Source organism: Lissotriton vulgaris, chromosome 2_1 (assembly GCF_964263255.1).
Source record: "Lissotriton vulgaris chromosome 2_1, aLisVul1.2, whole genome shotgun sequence".
Classification (NCBI taxonomy): Eukaryota; Metazoa; Chordata; class Amphibia; order Caudata; family Salamandridae; genus Lissotriton; species Lissotriton vulgaris.
Genome location: NC_141687.1, coordinates 419,674,980 through 419,698,364, shown reverse-complemented (window position 1 = coordinate 419,698,364; position 23,385 = coordinate 419,674,980). Strand labels below are relative to the sequence as shown.

The following is a 23,385-nucleotide window of genomic DNA, read 5'->3' as shown; positions in this document are numbered from 1 at the left end:
GTGGGGTCTAAGTTTGTCACTGTTGTCCCTCAAAAACTGTTCAGCATACAAATTAGTCTGCTCAACAATCTCACCCAAAAATAAATCATCCATAAATAACTGAAAATATTGTATAGGCAAAAAAAAATCACAATCCACTCTACACCCTGCATCACCGCCAAAAGCAGGTAACACCGGCTGCACCATGTATGGATCAACCCAGAGTCCAGCCCTTCCAGTAGGAAGCATAGCAGCCTCAGGCTGCAATCTAGATGCCTCTTGCACCTTTGGCACATCAGTATCCTCCTCTAAAACAGGCACTTCATCTGCACTGAGAGAACCTTCATCATCCGATGATTCCATGTGGAGAGAAAACTCACTGCCAGAATCTTCCTCTCCCTCAGATGCACTGTCAGTGTCATAATCCGGCTCATAGGAAGATTCATGAAGCATACCAACCACCTGCTGAGCAGTCATTCTACGGCTAGCCATAATGATTACTAATAAAGGTAACTTGTCACACAAGTCAACAACAACAAACACTATGTAAAATAAGCAATGAACAAAATTAATCTTTATCAAAAATACCTATACACTCCAAAACGATACCACTCACTTGCCAGAAGAAGTTACACCACTTACTCTGCACAGACACAGTATGGATCAACAATATCCCACAAAAAAAAGAGAAAAGAAAATTAGACAATGCAAAACACATCACAAAGATTTTCTTGCTCAAAACACTAACTATATATGCTGCCACTATGAGACCACTTACAAAACAATTCATTCCTACATCACAATATTACTCATTTGGAGCAAATACAGCACAAATATTTTACTTACCAAAAACCTGCAAGTACGCAAAACTGCACAACAACCACTGTCGAAACCACAAACAGGAATCAAATGCTTTACACTAGAATAAAAAGGAGAAAAAAACATTACAATCACATGTGCAAACAATGCACCAAACCACCATCCAAGCTAAGGGGTAGGTGGGCCTAAGAGTATAAATTAAATATTCACCCCCGTAAAAAGGGAGCAACCCTTGCCCTTGAGGCCACCCCCCAAAAAAACAAAAATTAAAAAAAACTCTGTCTAATGGCTTCTGCCCCCCTTGGGAGCAGATGGGCCTAAAAACATACTGCTACTCTGCCACCCAAAGAGGGCAGAAATGGTCACAATCCTCCTCCCATAAAGAGGAATAACCCATGTCCAAAGGCGGCTCACCACCATTTAAAAAAAAAAACTTGGTGGGCTACTGGCACTACAAAAAAAAAATAAGCCGAACTTCCCCTCAGGGTGATATCAAAATGGATGATGGACGGAGCGCTTCAGCAAATCGAACTCTCACCCCCATCAACTAATCTGGGTTTAATCCATCATCATTCTTAACCACCCGAGTTCAATACATTTAAATCAGCCCCCCCGGGGGGCAAACAAAGAAAAAATATAGGCCCCCCAAAAGGTTGCTCCCCAAAACTACATTTTATAAACTTGGCTCTCTAAAATGGCCCCATGGAAGTGACCCTTGCCCAAGGGGCCACTCCCCAGCACATTGGCCCAATTTTTTTTTTTTTTAATTTTGCCCGTCAGAGGGGCAGAAAAAACGATTTATATTGCCCCCAAAACTGAATTTAAAATATAGGCACCCTAAAATGGGCCCCCATGGAGTGACCCTTGCCCAAGGGGCCACTCCCCAGCACAATGGCACAATTTCTTAAATAAAATTAAAATTCTGCCCCCCCGGGGGGGGGGGGGGGGGCAGACAAAGCGATCAACATTGCCCCCAAAAGGGGAGCGACCCTTGCCTAAGGGATCGCTCCCCAAGACTAAATATTTTTAAGTGGCCTCCCTAAAATGGCCCCCATGGGAGTGGCCCTTGCCCAAGTGGCCTCTCCCCAGAACAATGGCCGAATTTGTGCCAATTTTCAAAATATTTAATTAATATTCTGTCCCCTCTCGGGTGGCAGACATCGCAAATGTATGTGCCCCCTAATGGGGAGCGACTTTTGCCCAAGCGGCGGCTCCCCAAACTAACAAACATTGCCAATTTTTTTTTTTTTAAATCCCTGGCGTCTAGGGGGCATTCCTGCTACACGATTGCACGATCGTGCAGCAGGAATGCTCAAAAGAGGCACCGAGGGAAAGGAAAACCCTTTTCTTTCCACCGATGGCTCTTTCGTTCTCATCTCCCCCTCCCCAGCCCCAAAACATACCTCTTACTCCTCCGACGCTCAGTAAGCAAATGGCTTCCCTGTGCGTTGGGAGGGAAAGGGAACCTCCAATGACGTCAGCGCGCCTCGCACGCTGATGTCATTGATGATGCGGCGGGGGGGTCGGAGGGAAGCAGGGGAAGGTCTTCCCCTGCCCTCCCCGTAAAATGTATTAGGATCGCGCACCCACGGGGCGAGCGCCAGCGCTCCCCCTGTGGGTGGGTCTCATGACGAGCTCAGCTCGTCATGAGCACAGCGCGACTGTATGCCAAGATGAGCTCAGCTCGTCATGAGCGTACAAGGGGTTAAGGCCCTCTGTGTCGTCCAGAAGTCCCTGCAAGGGAACAGGCCACCGTTAAACTCGACCATGATCCACCCCTACAAGGCCAATAGGAAACTGCGCTCGGTGAACTTCGGTCCCAAGGATTAAGAGGGACAGAAGCGGCAGCCGACTCTTTTCTTATAATGCGGCCAAACTCTGGAACGCACTGCTACTATATCTCTGCAGGGAATCTAGCCATCTTGCCTTCCGAAAGCAATTGAAAACACTACTGTTTCCCTAAGTTTCTCTGCCACTGGTCACTAGTCTAGTCCAGCACTGTGAGGCCCCCGGATAGCCATTCGCTATATAAGTGTCTTTTCCTTTCATTTCTAGACCTATCAGCCGCGTTTGTTATCATCTCTCATAAGTTACTATTACAGTGGATCAAAAATGTAGCATCTCTCATTTGGCCTTAGCTTGGCTGGAATATTTTCTTATTGACCAAAGGCAAACTGTAGTATTAGAACCATATCTGTCCCCTGAAAAAACTGTTACCTCTGGAGTTCCACAGGGCTCGTCACTCAGCCCTGCATTGTTCAACATTATATATGGCCCACCCTTATCTCATTGATCTCCTCTTTTGGCATTGAAACTACTTCCTATGCCGCGGATACACAGCTTATCCTTTCTCTGGCTAAAATGTCCATTGGATCAGAAATTAATTTCAAAGATGTCTAAAAGAAGTTATTCAGTGGTTGCAAACTAACCACCTGAAGCACAACACCGACAAAACGTAGATCATGCTCTTAGGCAAACACAACTAATTTGACCCTTGGGCATGGTGGCCCAATCTCGCCCCCTCCCTGCCCAACAGTATAGAGCTAGTGAAAAACCACACCATACATATCCAACCCACTTATTGCAAAAAGAAGTGTGACCAATGCTTCACCTAGAAAGAACCTAAAATGGTAAACACAAATGTGGTTAACTTAAAAGGGGATTTTGTTCTTTATATATGTACCCTGTACAATATTTACACTGATATACAACAAATGGAATATTTACATTAATCGGGCACAACCCAAACAAGCCTAATTAACAAAACCACTGTTTGGCAAAAGAAAGTGGTCTACGCGTTTCGAATCCCTTTAATCCTGGAATTCTCTTAAGGACCAGAAACCACTATTCTGAAAGTCATCAGGTCATTTTCAAAAGGAGTACAGATGTCAAAAAACGATAATAAATGTCCGCTCTGGCGATTCATAAATGGCGCCCCTCGATGTTCAGACAGATAGAAGATGACGCCAGCCGGCACTTGAAATGCTCCTGCCTCGTATGATCCTTTTCGTATGTTCTTTGCACCGGCATACGTCTCGACAGAGTTATAAACAAGGATATGGAGTTCCCTTTCCAAACCGTTTGTGGCAATCAATGGCACCAGCGACATTGCTGGTGCCATTGATTGCCACGATTAAATGGATTAGAAACGCGTAGACCACGTTCTTTTGCCAAACAGTGGTTTTGTTAATTAGGCTTGTTTGGGTTGTGCCCGATTAATGTAAATATTCAATTTGTTGTTTAACATTGAGTCATGTGTTCCCTTTTTTGAACAAATTGTAAAGATATTGTGCTAGTGAAAGAAAAGCTACTAATGAGCTTATGGGTGTATTTTATGGTTCTTACACCTTTGGTTGAAATAATCTAATTAACGCATCAGTATCGGCACTCTCTAGTAAAGCAACTCACAGTAAAGCAACTCAAAACCAAGAGAAATATCTAGCAAGACGATGAAGTCTGCAACAATGTGATCCAAAATAATTATGCAGCTCTTGGTGCACACTTGGTGTACTGTAGTGGCAGTCCCAGAAAGGTAGCTAAATAAACAAGACCGTACAAAATTAAGCTCACCTCATGCATGTGTTCAGCCCCAGGTTGAGTAACTAGAATTGTCTTGCCACCCTTTACAGTTGTTCCCCGCCCTACTATGCATAACTCGTTGCAGACAAACCAGAGAAGTTGAGCAAGGATTGAGCACTACATGGATATAAAGGGGAGTCCTCTTTAATTATATTTTGTAGAACACTGATATTATCCCAGATGATGTTAACGTTGTATAGAAGCCTTTGTTACATACACAGAATTCATCCCAAATACGATAATATCATAAATAAATAGTGGTAGATGTTGATTATAGTTGGTCACTAGTGTGTGCATATTCAGTTAATTTATAAGTTTTAGGTATTGCATAATTGTCAGAGCAAGAGAGGAGAATCTTCCGTTGTAGCATTGCAAGTGGCAATGCAAATTGTGGAGGTGTGTTGAAGAGATGATTATTGTATTGAGAAGAGAGAATTATAGACTAGTTTTCACACGGATCATGATCATGAAGATTAGGCGTGAGGAAGGTGAATGTGGCATGGTATCGGCATTTATAAACCAATCTAAATACATCATTGTCAGTGAAGTGATTACGTTAACGTGAATTAAAGTTTTAGGTGTGCTAAAAAAAGGCTGAAGTAGGTGGGTGTTAAAATAAGTGAATTTGGGGCTATGACTCATCTTGATAGGTATGTTTTTCCAAATCTGGCTCTCAAGGCTGCAGAATGAAATGTTGGTGTAGAAGTGTTTTAGCACTGTTTCATATGGAAATGTTACCTTCTCTGGAGATGCCCCAGACTTTTTGATACACTAATTTGCCTCCTTTAGTTCTGCAGAATGCGAAGTTTAATTGTCTTGTAAATTTTCATATCTGCTTATCTGAGAATAAAGTGAGCTTAGAAATAGAGCCATTTAAGTTTGCTAATGCATATGGTATTTCGAACTCAGCCAAAAAGCTGAGGAGCGCTTTACAGTGGTTAACACCATCGCAGCTGATGGTATCCTCCTCCTAAATGGGTGTGGTCATGACGAGCTCAGCTCGTCATGAGCACACGAGAACTGTGCCTCATGATGAGCTGAGCTCGTCATGAACATCGAAGGGGTTAAAGACAAGCATAAAGTCAACAAGTGAAAGAAGGAGTAGATGGGTTGTGAACGCTTAATATATTGTGGATTAGTGTTCTCTGAGAGGTGAGTGTTCAACTCTTTCCTAAATTGGAGCTGCGTTGGCGTAGCCATGATGCATATGCCATTTTATTCCAGATCCTGGATCAATAGGTAGAAAAGGCCTACTGCCTTGTTTTTTCTTTTTCACACTTTAGTCTGCAGTCTAATGCTGTCCTCGCTGCGGTGTGCCGAGAATCACCAAAGATGGTCAGGTGGCTGTGGGTCAGCAAGGGAAGCCAATGGAGTTCCAGCAGCCAAAGTCACTGAGAAATTCGTCAAGACCCAGCTAACGCATTTCATAGAATCCAACATCCTCAACTCCTCTCAATCCGGATTCTGTAGCAACCACAGCACTGAGACCACCCTCCTAGCCGCCACTTCTCGATCAAGGCCACCCAGCAGTCCTCATCCTTCTAGACCTTTCAGCAGCCTTCAACACCATCTCCCACCGTACACTAGCCGCCAGACTCCACGACGCCGGCATACAGGGATCCGCTCTTTTCTTCCCGGCAGAACATAAAATATAAGACTCCTGCCCTTCCTCTCCAAACCCACATGGATCAGATGTGGAGTACCCCAAGGATCCTTCCTCAGCCCTATGCTCTTCAATATCTACATGGCCCCCCTCTCAACCATTGTTTGAAAACATGAGTTCAGCATAGTTTCCTACGCCAGCGACACTTAGCTCATCCTCTCCCTCACCAAAGAACCCGATATCACCAGGCACAGTTTCCAGGAAGAAATGAAGGACGTGGCATCCTGGATGATCAGCAGCTGGCTGAAGCTCAACTCGGAGAAAACAGAAGTCCTCATCCTCAGATCCACCCCTACCGCGTGGGACGACTCCTCGTGGCCCCTCGCCCTCAGAAACCCTCCAACCCTCATGGACCACGCCCGCAACCTCTGCATCTTACTCTACTCCTCTCTCACCATGAACCGACAGATCAGCGCTGTATCCTCCACATGCTCAAACACTCTCCACATACTCCGCATGTCCTTCAAATTTCTCCCCCCCGAATCCAGGAAGACAGTCACCCACGCACTCATCACCAGCTGGCTGTACTACCCTGGAATCAATAAATCTCTCCTTCACAAACTCCAGACCATCCAGGACACTACAGCCAGACTGGTCCTCAGCCTCCCACGACACATCTACATCACCCAACACCTCCAAAACTTCCACTGGCACCCAGTCGGAAAAAGAGTGACCTTCAAGCTGCTCAAACACGCCTACAAAGCCCTCCACAACACCGGACTCCAATGCCTCGACAATAGAATCTCCTTCCAATCCCCCAAGAGAAACCTCTGTTCCTCCGACCTGGCCCAGGCCGAAATCAGCACATCCATAGAGCCAGAATGGGAGGCAGATCCTTCTCCTACATCGCGTCCAAGACCCGAAATAAACTCCCCCCTCAGCATCAGACAAAGCCTGACCCTGTAAGCCCCCAAAAAGGACCTCAAGACCTGGCTCTTGGGATGACCTCATAGCTGCCCAAATCCCCCCCCCCCCATATTTTCCTCAGGCCGTGAATGAGGCATGCTGTGGTGTGTAGGATGCCCTTTTTTCTGAAGCCAGTGTGTAATCTGGGAGCCAAGAAGCATTGCATTATCAACATCTAGATGCAAGAGTACTGGGGATTGAAGAACAGTTCTGTAGTTGCTTTCTGGAAGAAATTGTTTCATTTTCTTTAGAAGACAGATCTGGTACCAAGTCATCTTTGATTTTTTGGCACTGTGTTCCTTGAGGGTAAGGTTGCTTCCCGGGGTGAATCCCAGTGACTCGGCATTCGGTAAAAGTTGAGTTGCGAAGCTTTGAAAGTTCATGCCCATGAGTCAGGTTTGTACTGTTTTGTGTTTGTTGTTTTTGGCAAATAACAGAAATTCTGTCTTTATTTGGTCGAGTTTCATGTAGGCACTGGACATCCAGATGTGCATCACTTTTTGAGGCATGGATATCTGAAATAGAGTACACTTTCAAGTAGAGTTGTGATTCTTGATGCTGTGATCTGTGAGTAGAGCACCAAGTGGCACCATTTTAACAAACTGAAGCCGGTTGGAAAGATCGGAGTAAAACTAGTGGAGGACTTAGTAGAGGGGTAATATGATCAGCTTTTTTAATGTCGTTGATCAGTCTCATAACTCTATTGAGGATTGCTTTAAACAGAGCTGTTCAAATTGCTAGATGGCTTGTAAGTAAGAATATCCCATTGTGCGACCTGTACATGATTAGGGTTTCCTAACTTGTTTTAAATCATCACCATGTTAATTATTTTGAAAGGATAAGTGGACCACTCTCACTAACTCGAGTTTACTGTCAAGTGTGAAACCATATAATTTTGTATGAACTGTATTTAGAACGAAGGTCATTTATTCGCACTACTGCTGTTGAAGTATTCTTCTATGTTTTGATTTAGTATTAATTGATTAAAGGTAATCATGGCTTTCTATTTTAGACTGTGATGCCTTGATGAACTCAATGGGTGAATTATTGTTGATTTTAATATCAATCTGCATATGATTAGATTAGGCAAAATGTAAATTAGGCCACGTAATTTGCATAATTTTGGGAGTTTTGCCTTCCATTTATTATGTATAATTCCTGACTTTTTGCACTATGCGTAATTACATGCTGTTTGTGGGAAACAATTTCGGTAAGCTCTTTAGAATAATGCAAATGGCGACTACACACGAGCAGCTGTTGCTCGCGGAACTTGTGTTTTTTGCAATATTTTTAAGGGGGACACGCACCCTTATGTTAAAATTGACTAACTAAAATATTGCTCTCTGACAGATGTGCATTTTGTATAATTTTGCCAAAATTTGTGTAATTATGTGAAATGAAATTGCTCAGTTTTTGCACACTCCTTCATTTGATCCACATATTGGTATAGGCCAAGAGCTTTTTTGTAATCTGCTAGGGAATTCAGATAGTACATAGAGAGGGGGTCCCAGTACAAAATCTTTAAGAATATACAGTATTCAAAAACAATTAAGGATAATACAATAGACCAAGTGCATGGATTCACTGTTATTTAATCACATTGAATCAAAAGGTCTAAATCCTTAAAAGATTAAATCAAACATCAATGATACATTATCGATCAAGAAAAACGACAAAAAGAAGTGCCCCAGGACGGGAAAGGGAAGGGAGGGTGAAGACAAGATCAGTGCAAATTGTGTGCAAGGGTTGAGGAAATTCAGGGAAGAGTGTCGGTCAAGGCGACCCAAGTTCACTAATACGCCCTCCTGTTCCCGGCCAACTTAAGATTATCCACGACGGAGTCACGCACGTCTTCTCAGACCCGAAAGAAGCGGATACCTGGGTGGAGCAACATGTCTCTCGCCGTCCGGCGACGCCGGGCACACAAAGCAGTCAACCTAGGCGACAACCACGGAGGCAAGGCCGCAAAGTCAACCTGACACAGCTCAGTGCCCGATCTACTCCAACTGGGAGCGGCTCCCCAGACCTTACCCAGATCATTGCGGAGCGCAGAAGAGCAATCCAAGCGGTGTCCGCGCTTGGACCAGTGGAGGGGGATCGGATATGGACAGAGAGCCCCACCTGTTTAGCTCTGAAGACTAAGCCAGCGACGCTCCGGCCTCCAGCGAGGGATCTATGAAGCCCCCCGATAGCGACACCCCAGACTGCGGATCTGTTGATGTGACAGTGATATGAACATAGAGACCGGTTGGTGTCACGGCCCAGCTCGCACTGGACCACCCTGCAAGCCTCCGGCGGCCCAGTCGACCGTCGAGGGAGGTGGGCCCGCTGGTGGGCCTCCGGATGATCGCGGCACCTTGCCACACTGCCCCGAATCTACACCAAAGAACCGAATTGCATGAGTCACCTGAGGGACCACTTCCATAACCACCCTACCTTGATAGTGGAGCAGGCAGCGATGAGGAAGGCAATCGGCCGTTACCCCACAACAATGAACTAAAGAACTTGCATGCGATATTGTTTGGACGCATTGCCTCGAGCAATAGAATCAGTTGGGAATGTTCCCCAGAGTTATGGTTTATTCCCCTTTACGATGTTACTTTCCTAGGCACTATGGGGTGGGCGGGCTCAAGAAGACAGGACCATGGCATGCGTCCTCGGACGGGTGAGACGATAAGGACCGGAGGGGGAGTCAAGCGAGGAGGACTGGGTTATCACATAAGGTCCACTAACCACATAGCTGACCCATGACATCTAAATTACCGAATACGGACCTCAAGTTTGTGACTTTAAACGTCAGGGGTATGCACATGGCCACGAAGAGATACTTGATATACGCCTACATTAAGCGACAACAGGCACAGGTGGCCCTTCTACAGGAGACACACTTGACGGAACAAGAGGTGAGCCGCCTTCATAGAAAATAACGAGGTATCGTGTGTGCCACAAAATACTCCGCCTTCGCAAAGGGCACGTTAATCTGGATTAGACCTGGCGTACCATTCATAGAACAGTTCCGATTGATTGACAATGACGGGAGATATGCAATTGTCAGTGGCCTGTTAGTAGGCCAACCAATACTTATCGGTTGTGTGTACGCCCCGAATACACAACAGGAACAATACTGGGACAAGTTGACTATAGTACTAGCCCGCCATACAACGATGCCATGGCTCCTGGGTGGCGACTACAACTGTGTCTTAGATCTACACCTAGACAGGTCGCACCCCCCGATTTCCTTCCCCCCCCCCCCCCCCCCCCCCCCCCACCGCACTCCCCGGCGCACAAACAGAACACTTCCGTAAATGGGTGGAACACTGGGCGCTAGCGGATGTCTGGAGAGCACGGAACCGGACGACCAGGTTCTATTCCTTTCACTACATCCCACATGACCTTCGGGTGAGACTCTACCGGTTCCTGTGTTCCGCAGCCGTCCTACCGAAAATACAATACACTGACTATCTGGGGCGCATAGTGTCAGATCATGATGCACACACGGTGAACCTCCGCTGAAGACCACCCCACCCACCGATCCCCACATGGAGGCTCCCCCAGGAATGCCTCACAGATCAGGCCTTCCGTCAAACACACGGGGGCTTCATCCGGGAACACTTTCAGCGCAATGTGGGCTCTGCCTCCTCCAGGGCTATAGAATGGGATGCATACAAGATCACTGCACGTGGACATTGCATTCAACAAGTGGTGGGGGTGCGAAAAACACTGGAGCAGGCACTGCATGAGTCAGAGACAGCGCTCGCGAGACTTTCCCGTGACTCGGACCAGGGAAGGGCCACCTTAGAGCAGGTTGTGGCAGCGAAACTCACACACGCGGAAGCACTACGAGACTTACGGAAGTACAACTTCCGTATGTACGCTATACGGGCACACAGGGAAGGTAACAGAGCAGGGGCACTTCTAGCATGGATGGCAAACAGGAAACAACCTCACAGCCCATCACAGAACTGATAGACGAGGTTGGACGGCTCCACACTTCCCAACTTGACATCTTAAACATATTCCGTACCTATTACACGGCCGTGTACCGCACCCCAGCGCCGGCGGCACCTCACACATTGGCACATTTCATGGGCGCACACACACTCCCCACAATCTCCCCAGTGGACAAGAAAGAGCTAGACAGTAAAATCACATCCTCCGATATTAAGCGCACCATTGGGTCCCTTGCGCGGAAGAAAACGCCGGGGATTGATGGGCTCCCTTTAGAATATTATAGCACATTGCGGCTCAGATAGTACCCCATCTAACGACCACATACAAGACGGCCCTCTCCAAAGGGATACTGCCCGCATCATTCCGCGAGTCCACTACGGTGACCTTTCTAAAACCCCACAGAGACCCCACACACCCGTCTTCATATAGACCCATCACACTCCTAAACACGGACTGTAAATCCTGGGGAAAATCTTGGCTGACCGCTATAGCCAAATTCTGCCAGCCCTAATACACCCCGATCAATGTGGATTCGTGCCCAGGCGCAACACATCCCACAATCTGAGACGGCTCTTCCATATCCAGGACAGTATGTGTGACAGATTTCCCCACGCAGCATGCCTGATCTTCGACCTAGAGAAGGCGTTCAACACCTTGTTATGGCCCCATTTATTCGCGGTCCTCCAGACACTGAATATCGGCCAGGTTTTGACAGCATATACGCGACTATTGTATAAAGGCCTCACCTCTAGAGTAAGAGCCTGCAAGCTAATCTCCGCTCCATTCCCAGTGGAGAGAGGGACCAGGCAGTTTTCGCACTAGCAGTTGAGCCATTGGCCGCGCGTCTACGACTGGAGGGAGAGGCCTGGGGGATACCAATCGCGGGAACGACTCACTGCGTATCCTTATACGCAGACGATCTGCTGATTTACGTCCGTGACGTGACTGGATATCTCACATCAATATGGGATACTCTGCAAGCCTTCGGAGCCATCTCGGGCCTCAGGGTCGATTGGGAGAAATCCACCGTTTACCCCCACCTGGCACCGCACAAGGTTTTGCTGGGCACTCATGTCTTACGTTGGAGCGGGGATGCCCCCAGATACCTGAGAGTACGACTCTATCATTCCCCGTCAGATTTATACGAGGGCAATCACCGCAATGTGCTGGCGGGTTTGCGATCAGCGGTAACCTTCTGGAAGACCCTGCCCTTGGCACCCATCGGCCGGGTGGCCATAGCAAAAATGATAATGGTGCCCAGACTCCTCTACCACTTTGCAAATCTCCCGAAGATCCCGCCCGTTCATTTTTCCGAGAACTGAACACCCTGCTCACAACGCTAATATGGGGTAACGGCCGGCGTAGAGTGGCATTACGCACGCTATATTTGCCCGCCGCAGACGGCGGTTTGGGAGCCCCATCCTTCGAATCATATTTCCTGGCCGCACAACTTAAGTGGCTATCCCACTGGACGGCGAAGCGATGCGTCGGGGACACGATAACGGAGTCCGGTAGGATACCTCTTCCGGTCATCAGAAGGATGCTCTTACCCGGGACCAAGCTGTCCCGCACCCACCCGATTCAGGTCTCCATTGCACCCAAATGCATGATGCGTATCCATCGACTGTCCAAAGACCGGCCACTCTATTCCCCACTGCTGCCCATGGTGGGTCTCCCCTGCGGAGACAAACATTGCACTGCTAGAGCCTTACAAATATGGACCGACCACGACGTTACGGAGATGGAAGTGCTGTTCCACGAAGGGCAATTGCGTACCTAAGAGCAGCTGGTCGAGTGGTATGACCTCCCGCGAGGACAATTCCTTATGCACAGGCAACTCTTAGATAGCAGGCGACCGTTGTGAAATCTGCGAGATGGAGAACCGCCCACACACCCGGTGCTCCACACGATACTTCTCATGGGGGCTGGCAGACATCTAGTTACATGGCATTATAAGGCCATAAGGGAATTAACAAATGCTCCCCTAGATAATTTACGTCAATCCTGGGAAGACTACGTCGGCAGGGTGTTCCATGACACGGAATGGACACGCGCTTTGGAATACACAAAGGTGTCCAGGAATGCACGGTTCAAAAACATACAATTTAACATACTCCACTGGCCTACCTCACGCCAGACAAGCTACACCAGTACTATACGGACACACAATTTAACTGCCCAAGTTGTGCATTGCCGGAAGCGAACTTCCGACACATATTTTGGGGCTGTCCCTCCCTGCAACGATACTGGGCCACGGTAAACCAAACACTCCTCGCACTGGTCGTCTTGCCGCACATTGATTCCTGGGAAGTCTGTGCACTAGGGACGTACAAAAGGAAGAAGTCTGAAAAATTGCAATGGCGATTTGCATCCCTTGCCCTGCTACTGGCGAAGCGGGTTATCACCATGCGTTGGAGAGCCCCTTCGGGCCCCCCGGAAGCAGCCTGGATAGGAGCGGTGGGCAAATGGGGGGTGGGCAGCAGAGGAGGACATTCTACGGGAAGAGGAAGTGAAGGGAACGCGCAAGCACCCTATCTCCCAGGAATGGGCGCAGTTGCTCATACCATTTAGACAAGAGACAACCCCGGAAGACACACCAAGACCTTCCCCGTCTCACGTCCAAGCTTCTCCACAACACCCCAACCCCCCTGGTCAAATGCCCGGTGCCTGAGGTCCACGCCAACTAGACGAGACAGAATGAGCATCGATCCCTCTTGGAGACACGGCCCGCCACCCCTGGCAAGATACTCCCCTCGATCCCGAGAGCCCTCACGATTCCAACCCCCTGGACCACAGACCCTAGAGCCCCCTGCCCACCATGTCCATTAACCCTAGCCAGCCAGCTGCGCGCTTTCCCACCGCCCATGGATCTAGGAATAGTTTTCCCTGTAGTTCCACGCTTAGTTTCAGTTGGTAGTTTGGACACCGACACACACTTCACTTAACCGCAACTACCATTTTGGGAAAGGTTCACATAATCACACACGGGGATGACCTTCACACCTACCCCCGCCAGCACGCAGCTCTAGGAACGAGCCGTAATATGTCATACCGTGATACACTTAGATCTCAAGCCTGCAATCCCGCGGACAATTGAGCGCAATTTTGTTGGGCGGGGTGGCATCTACACGTTGTAGATGACTTTAATTGTGAATTTTATGTGACCCTTCAATATGTGACATAATGTTTACATGACTGATGTATTACCCCCCTCGGGGGCCTTGACCTGTAAAACCTTAATAAAAAGATCGAAGCAAAAAAAAAGAGCTTCTGAAGGAAAGACAGACCTTTCTGTATACGGGCTTTTAAGGCCACGCAAAGAGCCTTGAATTTAATTCGTTGCACCACTTGAAGCCAGTGCAGCTTCCGAATTTTCTCTGAGACGGACTTATACCGAGGCAGATTCAACAAAAGGCGAGCACCGAATTCTGCACTACCTGAAGTTTCTTCAGACACTGCTTCTGAGCATTCAAATAGAGCCCATTGCAGTAGTCCAGCTTTGACTGTATAAGGGAGGTAATCACCACTTTCTTGGTCTGGGCTGGAATGTAGGGTAGTACCTTCCCAATTTTCTTTATAAGGAAGTGGGAAGCAGACACGATGGCATTCGTTTGTTGAGCAAAAGTCAGTGTGTTATCAATCAACACACCCAAGTTTTTTGTCTTTCCCGTTGGAATAGGCGGGACGCCCATTTCTACTGGCCACCAGAGATTACTCCAGCAGGGCTGTAAATTGCCGAAAATCAAGACTTCCGTCTTGTCGGAATTTAATTTGAGGCAATGGCTACTCATCCAAATGTTGATTGCAGCCATGCAGTTTTGAAACTGCAAAGCAGGTGAGATCTGGTTTTTATGAACTGCTACTACAATCTGAGAGTCGTCTGCATGAGATGTTAGCATAAAGCCAAAATCTCTAACCAGCGGAACGAGTTCGGAAACATAAACATTAAATAATGAAGGACTCAGCAAGCTACCCTGCGGAACGCTGCAAGTCAGCAGATAAGGCTCTGAGTTGAAACCATTGAGAGACACTGTCGATCTCCACTCCTGCAAAAAGAAAGTTAGCAGTGCCAATGCCATGCCATCCACACCCAAGGTTTTTAATCGGTGAAGCAGAAGAGTATGATCAACAGTGTCAAATGCGGCGGAGAGATCGAGGAGTATCAATGCGGCACCTCTTCGGTCGCCTTAATGAGCGCTGTCGCGGTGCTGTGTTCCTTACGGAAACCAAACTGGGAATGATCCAACAGCCCATTGTCATCAATAAACTGAGTAAGTTGAACATTCATGATTTTGTCAACAATTTTTGCCGGTAAAGGGAGACTGGCAATAGGACGGTAATTCAACGTGTTGGTGGCATCTGGGTAGGCTTTTTTTAATAAAGGGCGAATGGATGTCTCCTTCCAACTCACTGTAAAAACTACCTGAAGAGAACATCTTGTTGAAAATTTCTGAAAGCACAGGGCTCACCAGATCTACCAGCTCTTTCAAAAAGGCTAATGAGCATGGGTTCAAAGGTGAGCCTGCCTTAGAATCCAATATGTAGCGGCTCACAGTAGCTGCAGACACAGAAGAAAACTCAGTAAGACTACTCATGCCGTTATCAAAAACCTGCCCCTTAAGTGCCATTTGTGGACATATACCCTCCTTAAAAACACTAAAAATATCCAGAACTTTAGTTTTGAATGTGGAAGCCATATCATTAACAAATTGTTGGCTCCCCAACTTACCCAGTGGTTTTGGAACAGTGAGTTTGTTAATGACTGCAAATAATACTTTCGAAGAATATTTTGCAGAGTGAATCTGAGCTTCAAGAGAACGACCGAGCTTCTATCATACATGGGAGAATACATTAACCAACTCCTACAAGACCCAACCAACAACTTCCTCTCAGCCAGTACCCCTAATATTGACTTTACACTCAACGACAAAGTAGCGCGACTGGAACAATTAGAGAAAAAGCTCATACACACGAGACTGCACGGCCATCTGTTGACTAAGTACCTTCAATCGAACATAATACCTGTGGGACTTCAGATAAGGATCGAACCAGCCATCTTTGTGGATGTACCAAAATTTAAAGAGGGTTTCAGTTTCGTCGCCAACAACTGCTCCCAGCACTGGATGGTGCTGGTAGTAGAAACAGCAGCCGAACAGGCACAGGTTCTAACTAGGGATATCGCAGCTCTGAAGTCCGAGATCGCAGAGGACACCGCCCTAACCAACTCCAAAGACACTCTCCAACGTTTGGAAGCCACTCTTAAGGATTTTGAGACTACAATACAAACCTGTAAGCTTGAGAAATTATCACGGGACGTCCAAACATACGATAAGAAAAACACATACACGTATTTACAGGAGGATTATTTTAAACAAGATAATCAGGGACGTTCCACGAACCGTGGGAGAGGGAGCTACTGCGGACGACAGAACCACACCACTTTCTCGGACTCCTCGAATAGCTCAGATAGTGAAACCGACCAGGCAGGCCCCAGCACCGGCTACGGATATCAAGACTACAGATTCCCACCACAGGGTCCTTTTTTAGGTCCAGGCCAATGGAGACCGCAGAGGGGATGAGGCAACAATTGGTCCAGGGGTCCACAGCGTGGCCTACAACCGACCAACATGAACTGGGACGGAGGGCGAGGACGGGCCCAGAAGCAAGTCCGATTCCAACCAGAGGAACATGGGGAGATTTCAACCCGCAGGAAAGTATACCGGTGGTGAACCCCCCTACTGAACCCAGTGGCCAACATCTCATCATATAATTTGAAGGACGAAGAGTTACAGCTCTTGAGCAAGGGCTTGTCATTTGTGCCGACAGCCTTTCCCAACAAATACGGCTCCGTTATTACTTCAGGAACTCGAATTCCCAACTCAAAACATCTTGCCCTGACCTACGGATTCCATCAACATTTGTTCCCCCTACATACGCCATATCCAACAAAATTTTGGCCTATGAAAATGTGGTCCTGAGGGATGTCAATAAACTGCTGAAGGAAAAGAAGCACCCCAGGTTCAACATCAGCAGGATTGAGAACATGGCCATTGCATCCCTCAAAGACAACCAGGAAGTAATAATCAAACCCGCCGACAAGGGTACAGCAATCGTGGTACAGGACGTATCTAAAGTATAAGAACGAGATACTGAAACAACTACAGGATGGGGTCAGCTATAAGAAACTGAAATCAGACCCCTCAAAGGATTTGGCTCTCGAAATACTATCTGTTACCCAAAAAGGCCTTGAACAAGGTTTTCTTAGTGATTTGGAATTTGAATACTTGAACCAGAAGCACCCAAGACTACCAATGATATACACACTCTCGAAAATACTCTAAGACATGACTAACCCTCCGGGACGTCCCATCGTGTCCAGATGGGGCTCGATTTTGGTGCCTCTATGCAAATACATTGACTATTTCCTGAAGCCTATTGCTGAGAACACCCAGACTTACCTGCGCGACAACATGCAGACGATCAATTTGGTTGACCGCTTACCCTTTGACACGACCAAACAGCTGCTGGCCACATGCTATATTGTAGCCGTATACACCAGCCGTATACACCAGCATCCCTCAGCAACCTGCCTTGGAGGTGGCTGAAGCAGCTTTGAACTGGAGATCTGCTCCCTTTGAAGTGCCTACTAAATTCATTATCAACCTTTTGAGAATTGCAATGATGAAAAACTTTTTCATATTTCAAAACTGTTTCTATTTACAAACTAAAGGAGTTTTTTTTTGCCCCGGACCTAGCCATCATTTTCATGGACCATTTTGAGAGAAACTATGTCTTGAATTACCTCAACCCATATCGTACCAATCTAGATCTGTGGATGAGTTACATAGACGACATTCTAATAATCTGGACAGGTAGCCCCACTGAACTGGGAACTTTTCACAGCTGGCTAAATCAAAGGACGCCTGACATACAATTCACTATACAATCAGACGCTCAAAGCATTGACTTTCTGGACAAAACTATCTATGTGGAGGGAGACGAGTTGTTTACTACCCTGTACTGCAAACCTGCAGAACGGAATTCACTTCTCAGGTACAACAGCCATCACCCTCGGGGACTAAGGGATAATGTGCCCTTCGGGCAATTCCTCCGGACTTGTAGGAATAATTCAAACAAATCGAATTTCATGTCAGAATCTGAAGATCTGGCCAACCGGTTGATTGAACGCGGCTACCCCCACAAGATTGGTTAAGAAAGCAAGGAAACAGGCTTGGTTCAGCCCCCGTGAAACTCTATTACAACCTAAAGAGAGAACAGCCCCTACCAATCAAAGGATGATTTGTGTTACGACCTTTTCCACCAGGAATAACACCATAAAGAAGGGCATTAACAAGCACTGGAGTCTCATATCTGATGATATAGACCAGGAGTCGCTCCCCATGCACTCCTACAAGAAGGCCAAAAGTATCCATGATCACATTGTCTGCTTATTTTTGGATCCATCGGAGCAAGTGACGGTACAATCATTGTGCACTCTACCACCCATTCTATGCCATCACCGCTGTGGACACTGCAAGGCATGTGTGATGACAATACAAACCAAAGACTTTGAGTACAAACAACTCAAGATCACCCTGAAAAGTCACACAAACTGCTACACATGTAATGTAATTTATGGGATGTTAAGCCCATGTAGCCTGGTATACATTGGCCAGACTCAGCAGAAAATGAAGGTGAGAATATTGCAACATTGTAGCTGGATCCGCTGCCAGGTTGTGGGAGCACCTTTGGTAGACTATTTCAGAAGAATGGGACATGCCCCTGAATTCCCCTGCTGGCTCGTTCTAGAAAAAGCCCCATTGGGCCCAAGCGGGGGCGACATTGGACAAATATTGAACACCGGGGAGTAGATGACCCTTTTTGATTCAATTCAAAATGGCCTCAACGAAATGGATAGCAGCGATGCCCAACTAGCAATACTGTGTTCTTGGATTAATCATCTATACACTTCCACATTTACACTACTGGGTTTCTGTGCAACTATCATTATCACTCTAACTGTTTGGTTGTTACAGATTATTAACTAAATGTGTTTGTGGATGATATTCCCATTCTATTCTTTGCACTGACGCTTTACCCTCCTGCGGTGAGAGGTACGCGTCGCAAATGACTGGTCTTTTATCGCTTTTAAGTAAACCCATTGTTTTTCGCCCTTATGTCTCCACCCTCCTGTGAGAGAGGTGCACAGAGGGGCGCCATGGATAAGTTTGTACTATCAAGGCTATTTTCTCTGCTACTCTCGATCGGTCAATCTTTACCTTGACTGTCATGTATAAGTGGGTTGCAACATTTGCTTCTATGTCATGTTCCCAGTCTCACTGCTAGATGTGGTTAGAGACCCTTTCTGCCTTGTTGTGCAACAATCAGGTGTTTTCACAGTTCCATCTATGTGCGAATTACACTCTTCAACATGTTCCCACCAGTTTAATTTAATTAATCATTCTGGGTTTTTATCTCATTTGGTTGAGTCTACTGATACGACCATCAACTTGATCGATTGTCAGTCGTTCTTCCCTGGCCTTAACCGCCATAGCTTCACGGATCCGGCAGATCATTGCGTGCACGCGCTGAGCCACCCTCGCTCTGCTTTATCTACAATCATTCCAGTCCGCGCTTCCTTCCGAATTCACCACGGACACGGCTTCTGTCATTCTGAGATAATCACGATCTCGGGTAAGAAATGTTTGCTGACACCGATGCCACTGTTGAATGTGGGGGCTCACACTGTTGTTAGGTCTTTGCAATAATAGCGGTCTTGTTTTTTGTTAGATTCCATGATTGCGCTGACTATTTTTCGGCGGCATTCAAGCGGCACAAAAGCAACTTTCTCATTTAAGATTGAGCCGCCTCTGATGACCAGTAAGTATACACTGGCTAGTGCATGCTTTGACTTCTGAATCCACGGTACTGAGGTTTACAGCCCGGTTTCTTTTCATTCCCTTATCGCGTTTAGGGAATCCTGTTGGCCTCATCTCCCCGCATTTGGAGCTCCAAGGCCCATACCGCCATGTAGTAATCTCCGTGCAACACATTGTCACTGTAATTATGCACTTTTTATTCTTTTTATCCTTTTGAGACTTTAGTTAGCGTTTGCAACCATTTATTCTTTGCTATTTTATCCTAGGCATTTGACCCCTTCCACTCCCGCATCCCCCCTGTCCTGAGGAAGACCCCTCGCTAAGGTCACATTTTTTCCTAGAACGTCATTGTGGTCGAAACATTGACAACCATTGAACCAGCCAGCTCTGACCTCAGTTTGGATATGCTCACGATGGTTATGTAAACATGGCACTGAAGGAATTGTTCAACGTTTAATGTTTTGATCGTGGCTCATTGTGTAAGCCAACGCATTTGTATATATTTCTGAACTTGGGTTGCCTTGACCAACACTCTTCCCTGAATTCCCTCAACCCTTGCACACAATTTGAACTCAATTTGCACTGATCTCATCCTCCCTCCCCTTTCCCGTCCTGGGGCACTTCTTCTTTTGTTGTTTTTCTTGAACAATAATGTATCATTGATGTTTGATTTAATCTTTTAAGGATTAAACCCCTTTTGATTCATTGTGATTAAATAACAGTGAATCCATGCACTTGGTCTATTGTATTATCCTTAATTGTTTTCTGAATACTGTATATTCTTAAATATTTTGTACTGGGACCCCCTCTCTATGTACTATCAGACACCAAGGTCCCAGGGACTTCTAATGGGTATACCCTTTTTTGGTAACAAAGGGATTCAGATAAGCATCAACTAGAATGAGGAACAGTACTGACATTTTTTAAACACCAAAAGGATTTTTGGCGGGTCTGGGAGAGGATTATTAACCACAATCTGACAGTGTTCACCCGGATATGATTTGCCTCACTGTAGCCCCATCCCACCAATACCAAAGGAAGTTAAGAGTGTGATATGTAGTATTTTGTGGTACACTGTATCAAATGCTGCTCAGAAGTCCAGTATGATTAGAGGACATGCTTCACTTATCTAGCATCGTGCAAGCACCCTCAGTGAGGCTAGGCGTAGCAGTTACACTAGTGACCGGATCTGAAACCAGATTGAGGTCCATTTTCATTTAAGTAGTTCTTTAGCTAAACATTTCTCTTTTGTTTTTGGAAACAAAGTGCAGACCTCCAATAAAATGGTAATTTTCATCCTAGTGAGGGTCCATCTTTTTTTTTTGAAAAGACATTCTCATGCTTGCTTTTGAGAAGACGTTAACAGCATTGTGGGCACTGTCTGCATTTGGAGACCTCTAGCACGTTTTACTAGAGCCGATAACCCAATAAGGATCTGTGCTGTGCATTTGCGAACTTTATCTGTAAACATGTGGTGGTGACAGAACACTATCCACAGTAATTTCCATTTTTGTAAGCATATGCAGAGGGTGGGGGGGCGTCCAATAAAGACAGAAAAATGCTGCCCCAAAAACCAATATGATCATTCATCATTTACTATTACATAGCGGAGGCAACCGAGATGGGTCTGATACGACGTGTGTTATATATGGCCAGACTGAAGATTTAATGCAGGGTTGTGATGCTCCAGTCTAGTGCATCCACATCAGACGTTGCCCGCCACTGTACTCCAGTTCATTAAAAACTCTTTGATGGCCTAACGGTGAATTATCGACAACATCATTGCTAAAGAAAGATATTGTACTTAGTTATGTTTGCTGTCCTTTCGCTTCTCAGCAGTACAAGCAGTCGAGTCCAGTTGAAAAAAAGTTGTTTTATGCCGTATTTATTTGTTCATTTCTTTGGCACTGCCCCTTTTCCTAAGATGGTATTGTAAAGTTTAATATATCGTCATTCTGCATTTTAGGACAGACCTGCGCTCAAACTATTTGCTGAATTCCAGAATTGCAGGTGTGGAGGAGGCTGATACTTTACTTTTGATTGGCACTAATCCTCGTTTCGAGGCCCCACTTTTCAATGCCAGAATCCGTAAGAGGTATGTGCTTCTTTTTGTGCATGGAACATACTGCTTAATTGACCCAGTATGTGATAAACTTGATCACCATCACCATCACCTTCTCTTCATGTATCAATTGTTTTTGCTGCTGGGGTATTAGTAGCTCAAGTCTGCTGTGCAAATCTAGCTTCAACGAATTTACCAAGTACTTTGTTTATCCACACTATTGCATATTGTAGTCTTAGTACAGGGCTTTTCTGGAAATGTTGTTTCTGTATGTGATGAATACCAGAGTTCTGTGGCACTAGATTTACAATTACTGGAAATATCCAGCATTAGATCTTTTATAGATGTTCTTTCAATTTAAATTGGTCTCCACGTCATTCTTGGGATCCTTTACAAAACATGCTCTGGTTAAGCAAATTAGTATGATCTTTGTTCTCCATGCGATTTGGCATTACCTCTGTTTTTTTATTTAATGTGTAGCCAGCGCAGACAAAAGCATCTGAAAAATAGGTGCTATAAAAGCAAATCATGTTTTCTGTACTTTGAGAAAGTGCCCCCACTTTTTGCTGAATTGCTGATGTACTTTGACTGGGTGTGCCCTGGGCTCCTGCCAATCAGGTGCCCAGGGCCTGTGTTCCTTCCCTAAAACTATATTGAAACCTAAACCCAATTGACATCTCTGGCCACAGGTCAGCCCCTGGTAAATGGTACCCTAGGTGCTGTGACCAGAGAAGGCCCCTAAGGGCTGCAGCACTTATTGTGCCACCCTTGGGGGTCCTGAACTACCTTTGCAGGCTGAGTGTCTTGGTGCAGAACAAAACAAAGAGTCGACATGGCACACATCCCTGTGTGCCATGCCCACAACACACTGCCCTGGCATACCTCAGTCACCCCTCTAGCTGGGTGCCCTATGGCAGTGGTGTGGGTACAGGTGCATGAGCCCTGTACCCCTAGAGTACCCAGGTCCATTCCTGGGCACTGTTAGTGCAGTGCTGCCATTAATGGTGTTGGGAGGTCGTCATCACGAACTCTACAGCACCATGATGGCTACACTGAAGACTAAGAAGTTTGGTATCAAACTTCTCAGCACATCAAACCCACACTGATGCCAGTGTGGGATTTAATGTACAATGCACAACCGAGGACAACTTAGAGTTGCCCCCTGAAACGAACCCACAACCCGTCTCCTGACTGAGAGGCTGCCTAGGCTGCCACCCAGCAGAAATGTTGCTGGACCCCTGGGTAGAGATCCATCCGCTCTCGTGGGCCTGCAACAGTGCACATCCTGGGGCGAGGTGCTAGGCTTCCTCTCCCAGGATGGGCAGGGGGAGCTTCAAAGGTATGCCGCCTTTGTTAGCTTCTCCAGGCCACTTACTGTACTCCGCAACTGGCCCCCACTGGTTCTGACCCCCACTCTGGCGGGAAGACAGGTGGGAAAACCTAAGTGAGGAAAGGGGGTGTGCCAGCCTCTGCCAACCCCACCCCTCAGGTGGGGGAGGTGGGGTAAAGCACAACTCCGGGCTCTCGCCATCTTGAGGATGGGGAGC

At 46.5% G+C, this 23,385-nt stretch overlaps 1 protein-coding gene across 2 annotated transcripts in view; it reads left to right on the top strand.

Moving 5' to 3' along the window:
* NDUFS1 (NADH:ubiquinone oxidoreductase core subunit S1) overlaps positions 1–23,385 on the top strand; it is a 657,173-nt gene that overhangs the window by 353,039 nt on the left and 280,749 nt on the right. For both annotated transcript variants that reach the window (XM_086955308.1, XM_086955309.1), the window contains exon 12: positions 21,743–21,871. In XM_086955308.1, the coding sequence (XP_086811434.1) occupies positions 21,743–21,871 (129 nt within the window). The remainder of the gene's footprint in view (positions 1–21,742; positions 21,872–23,385) is intronic.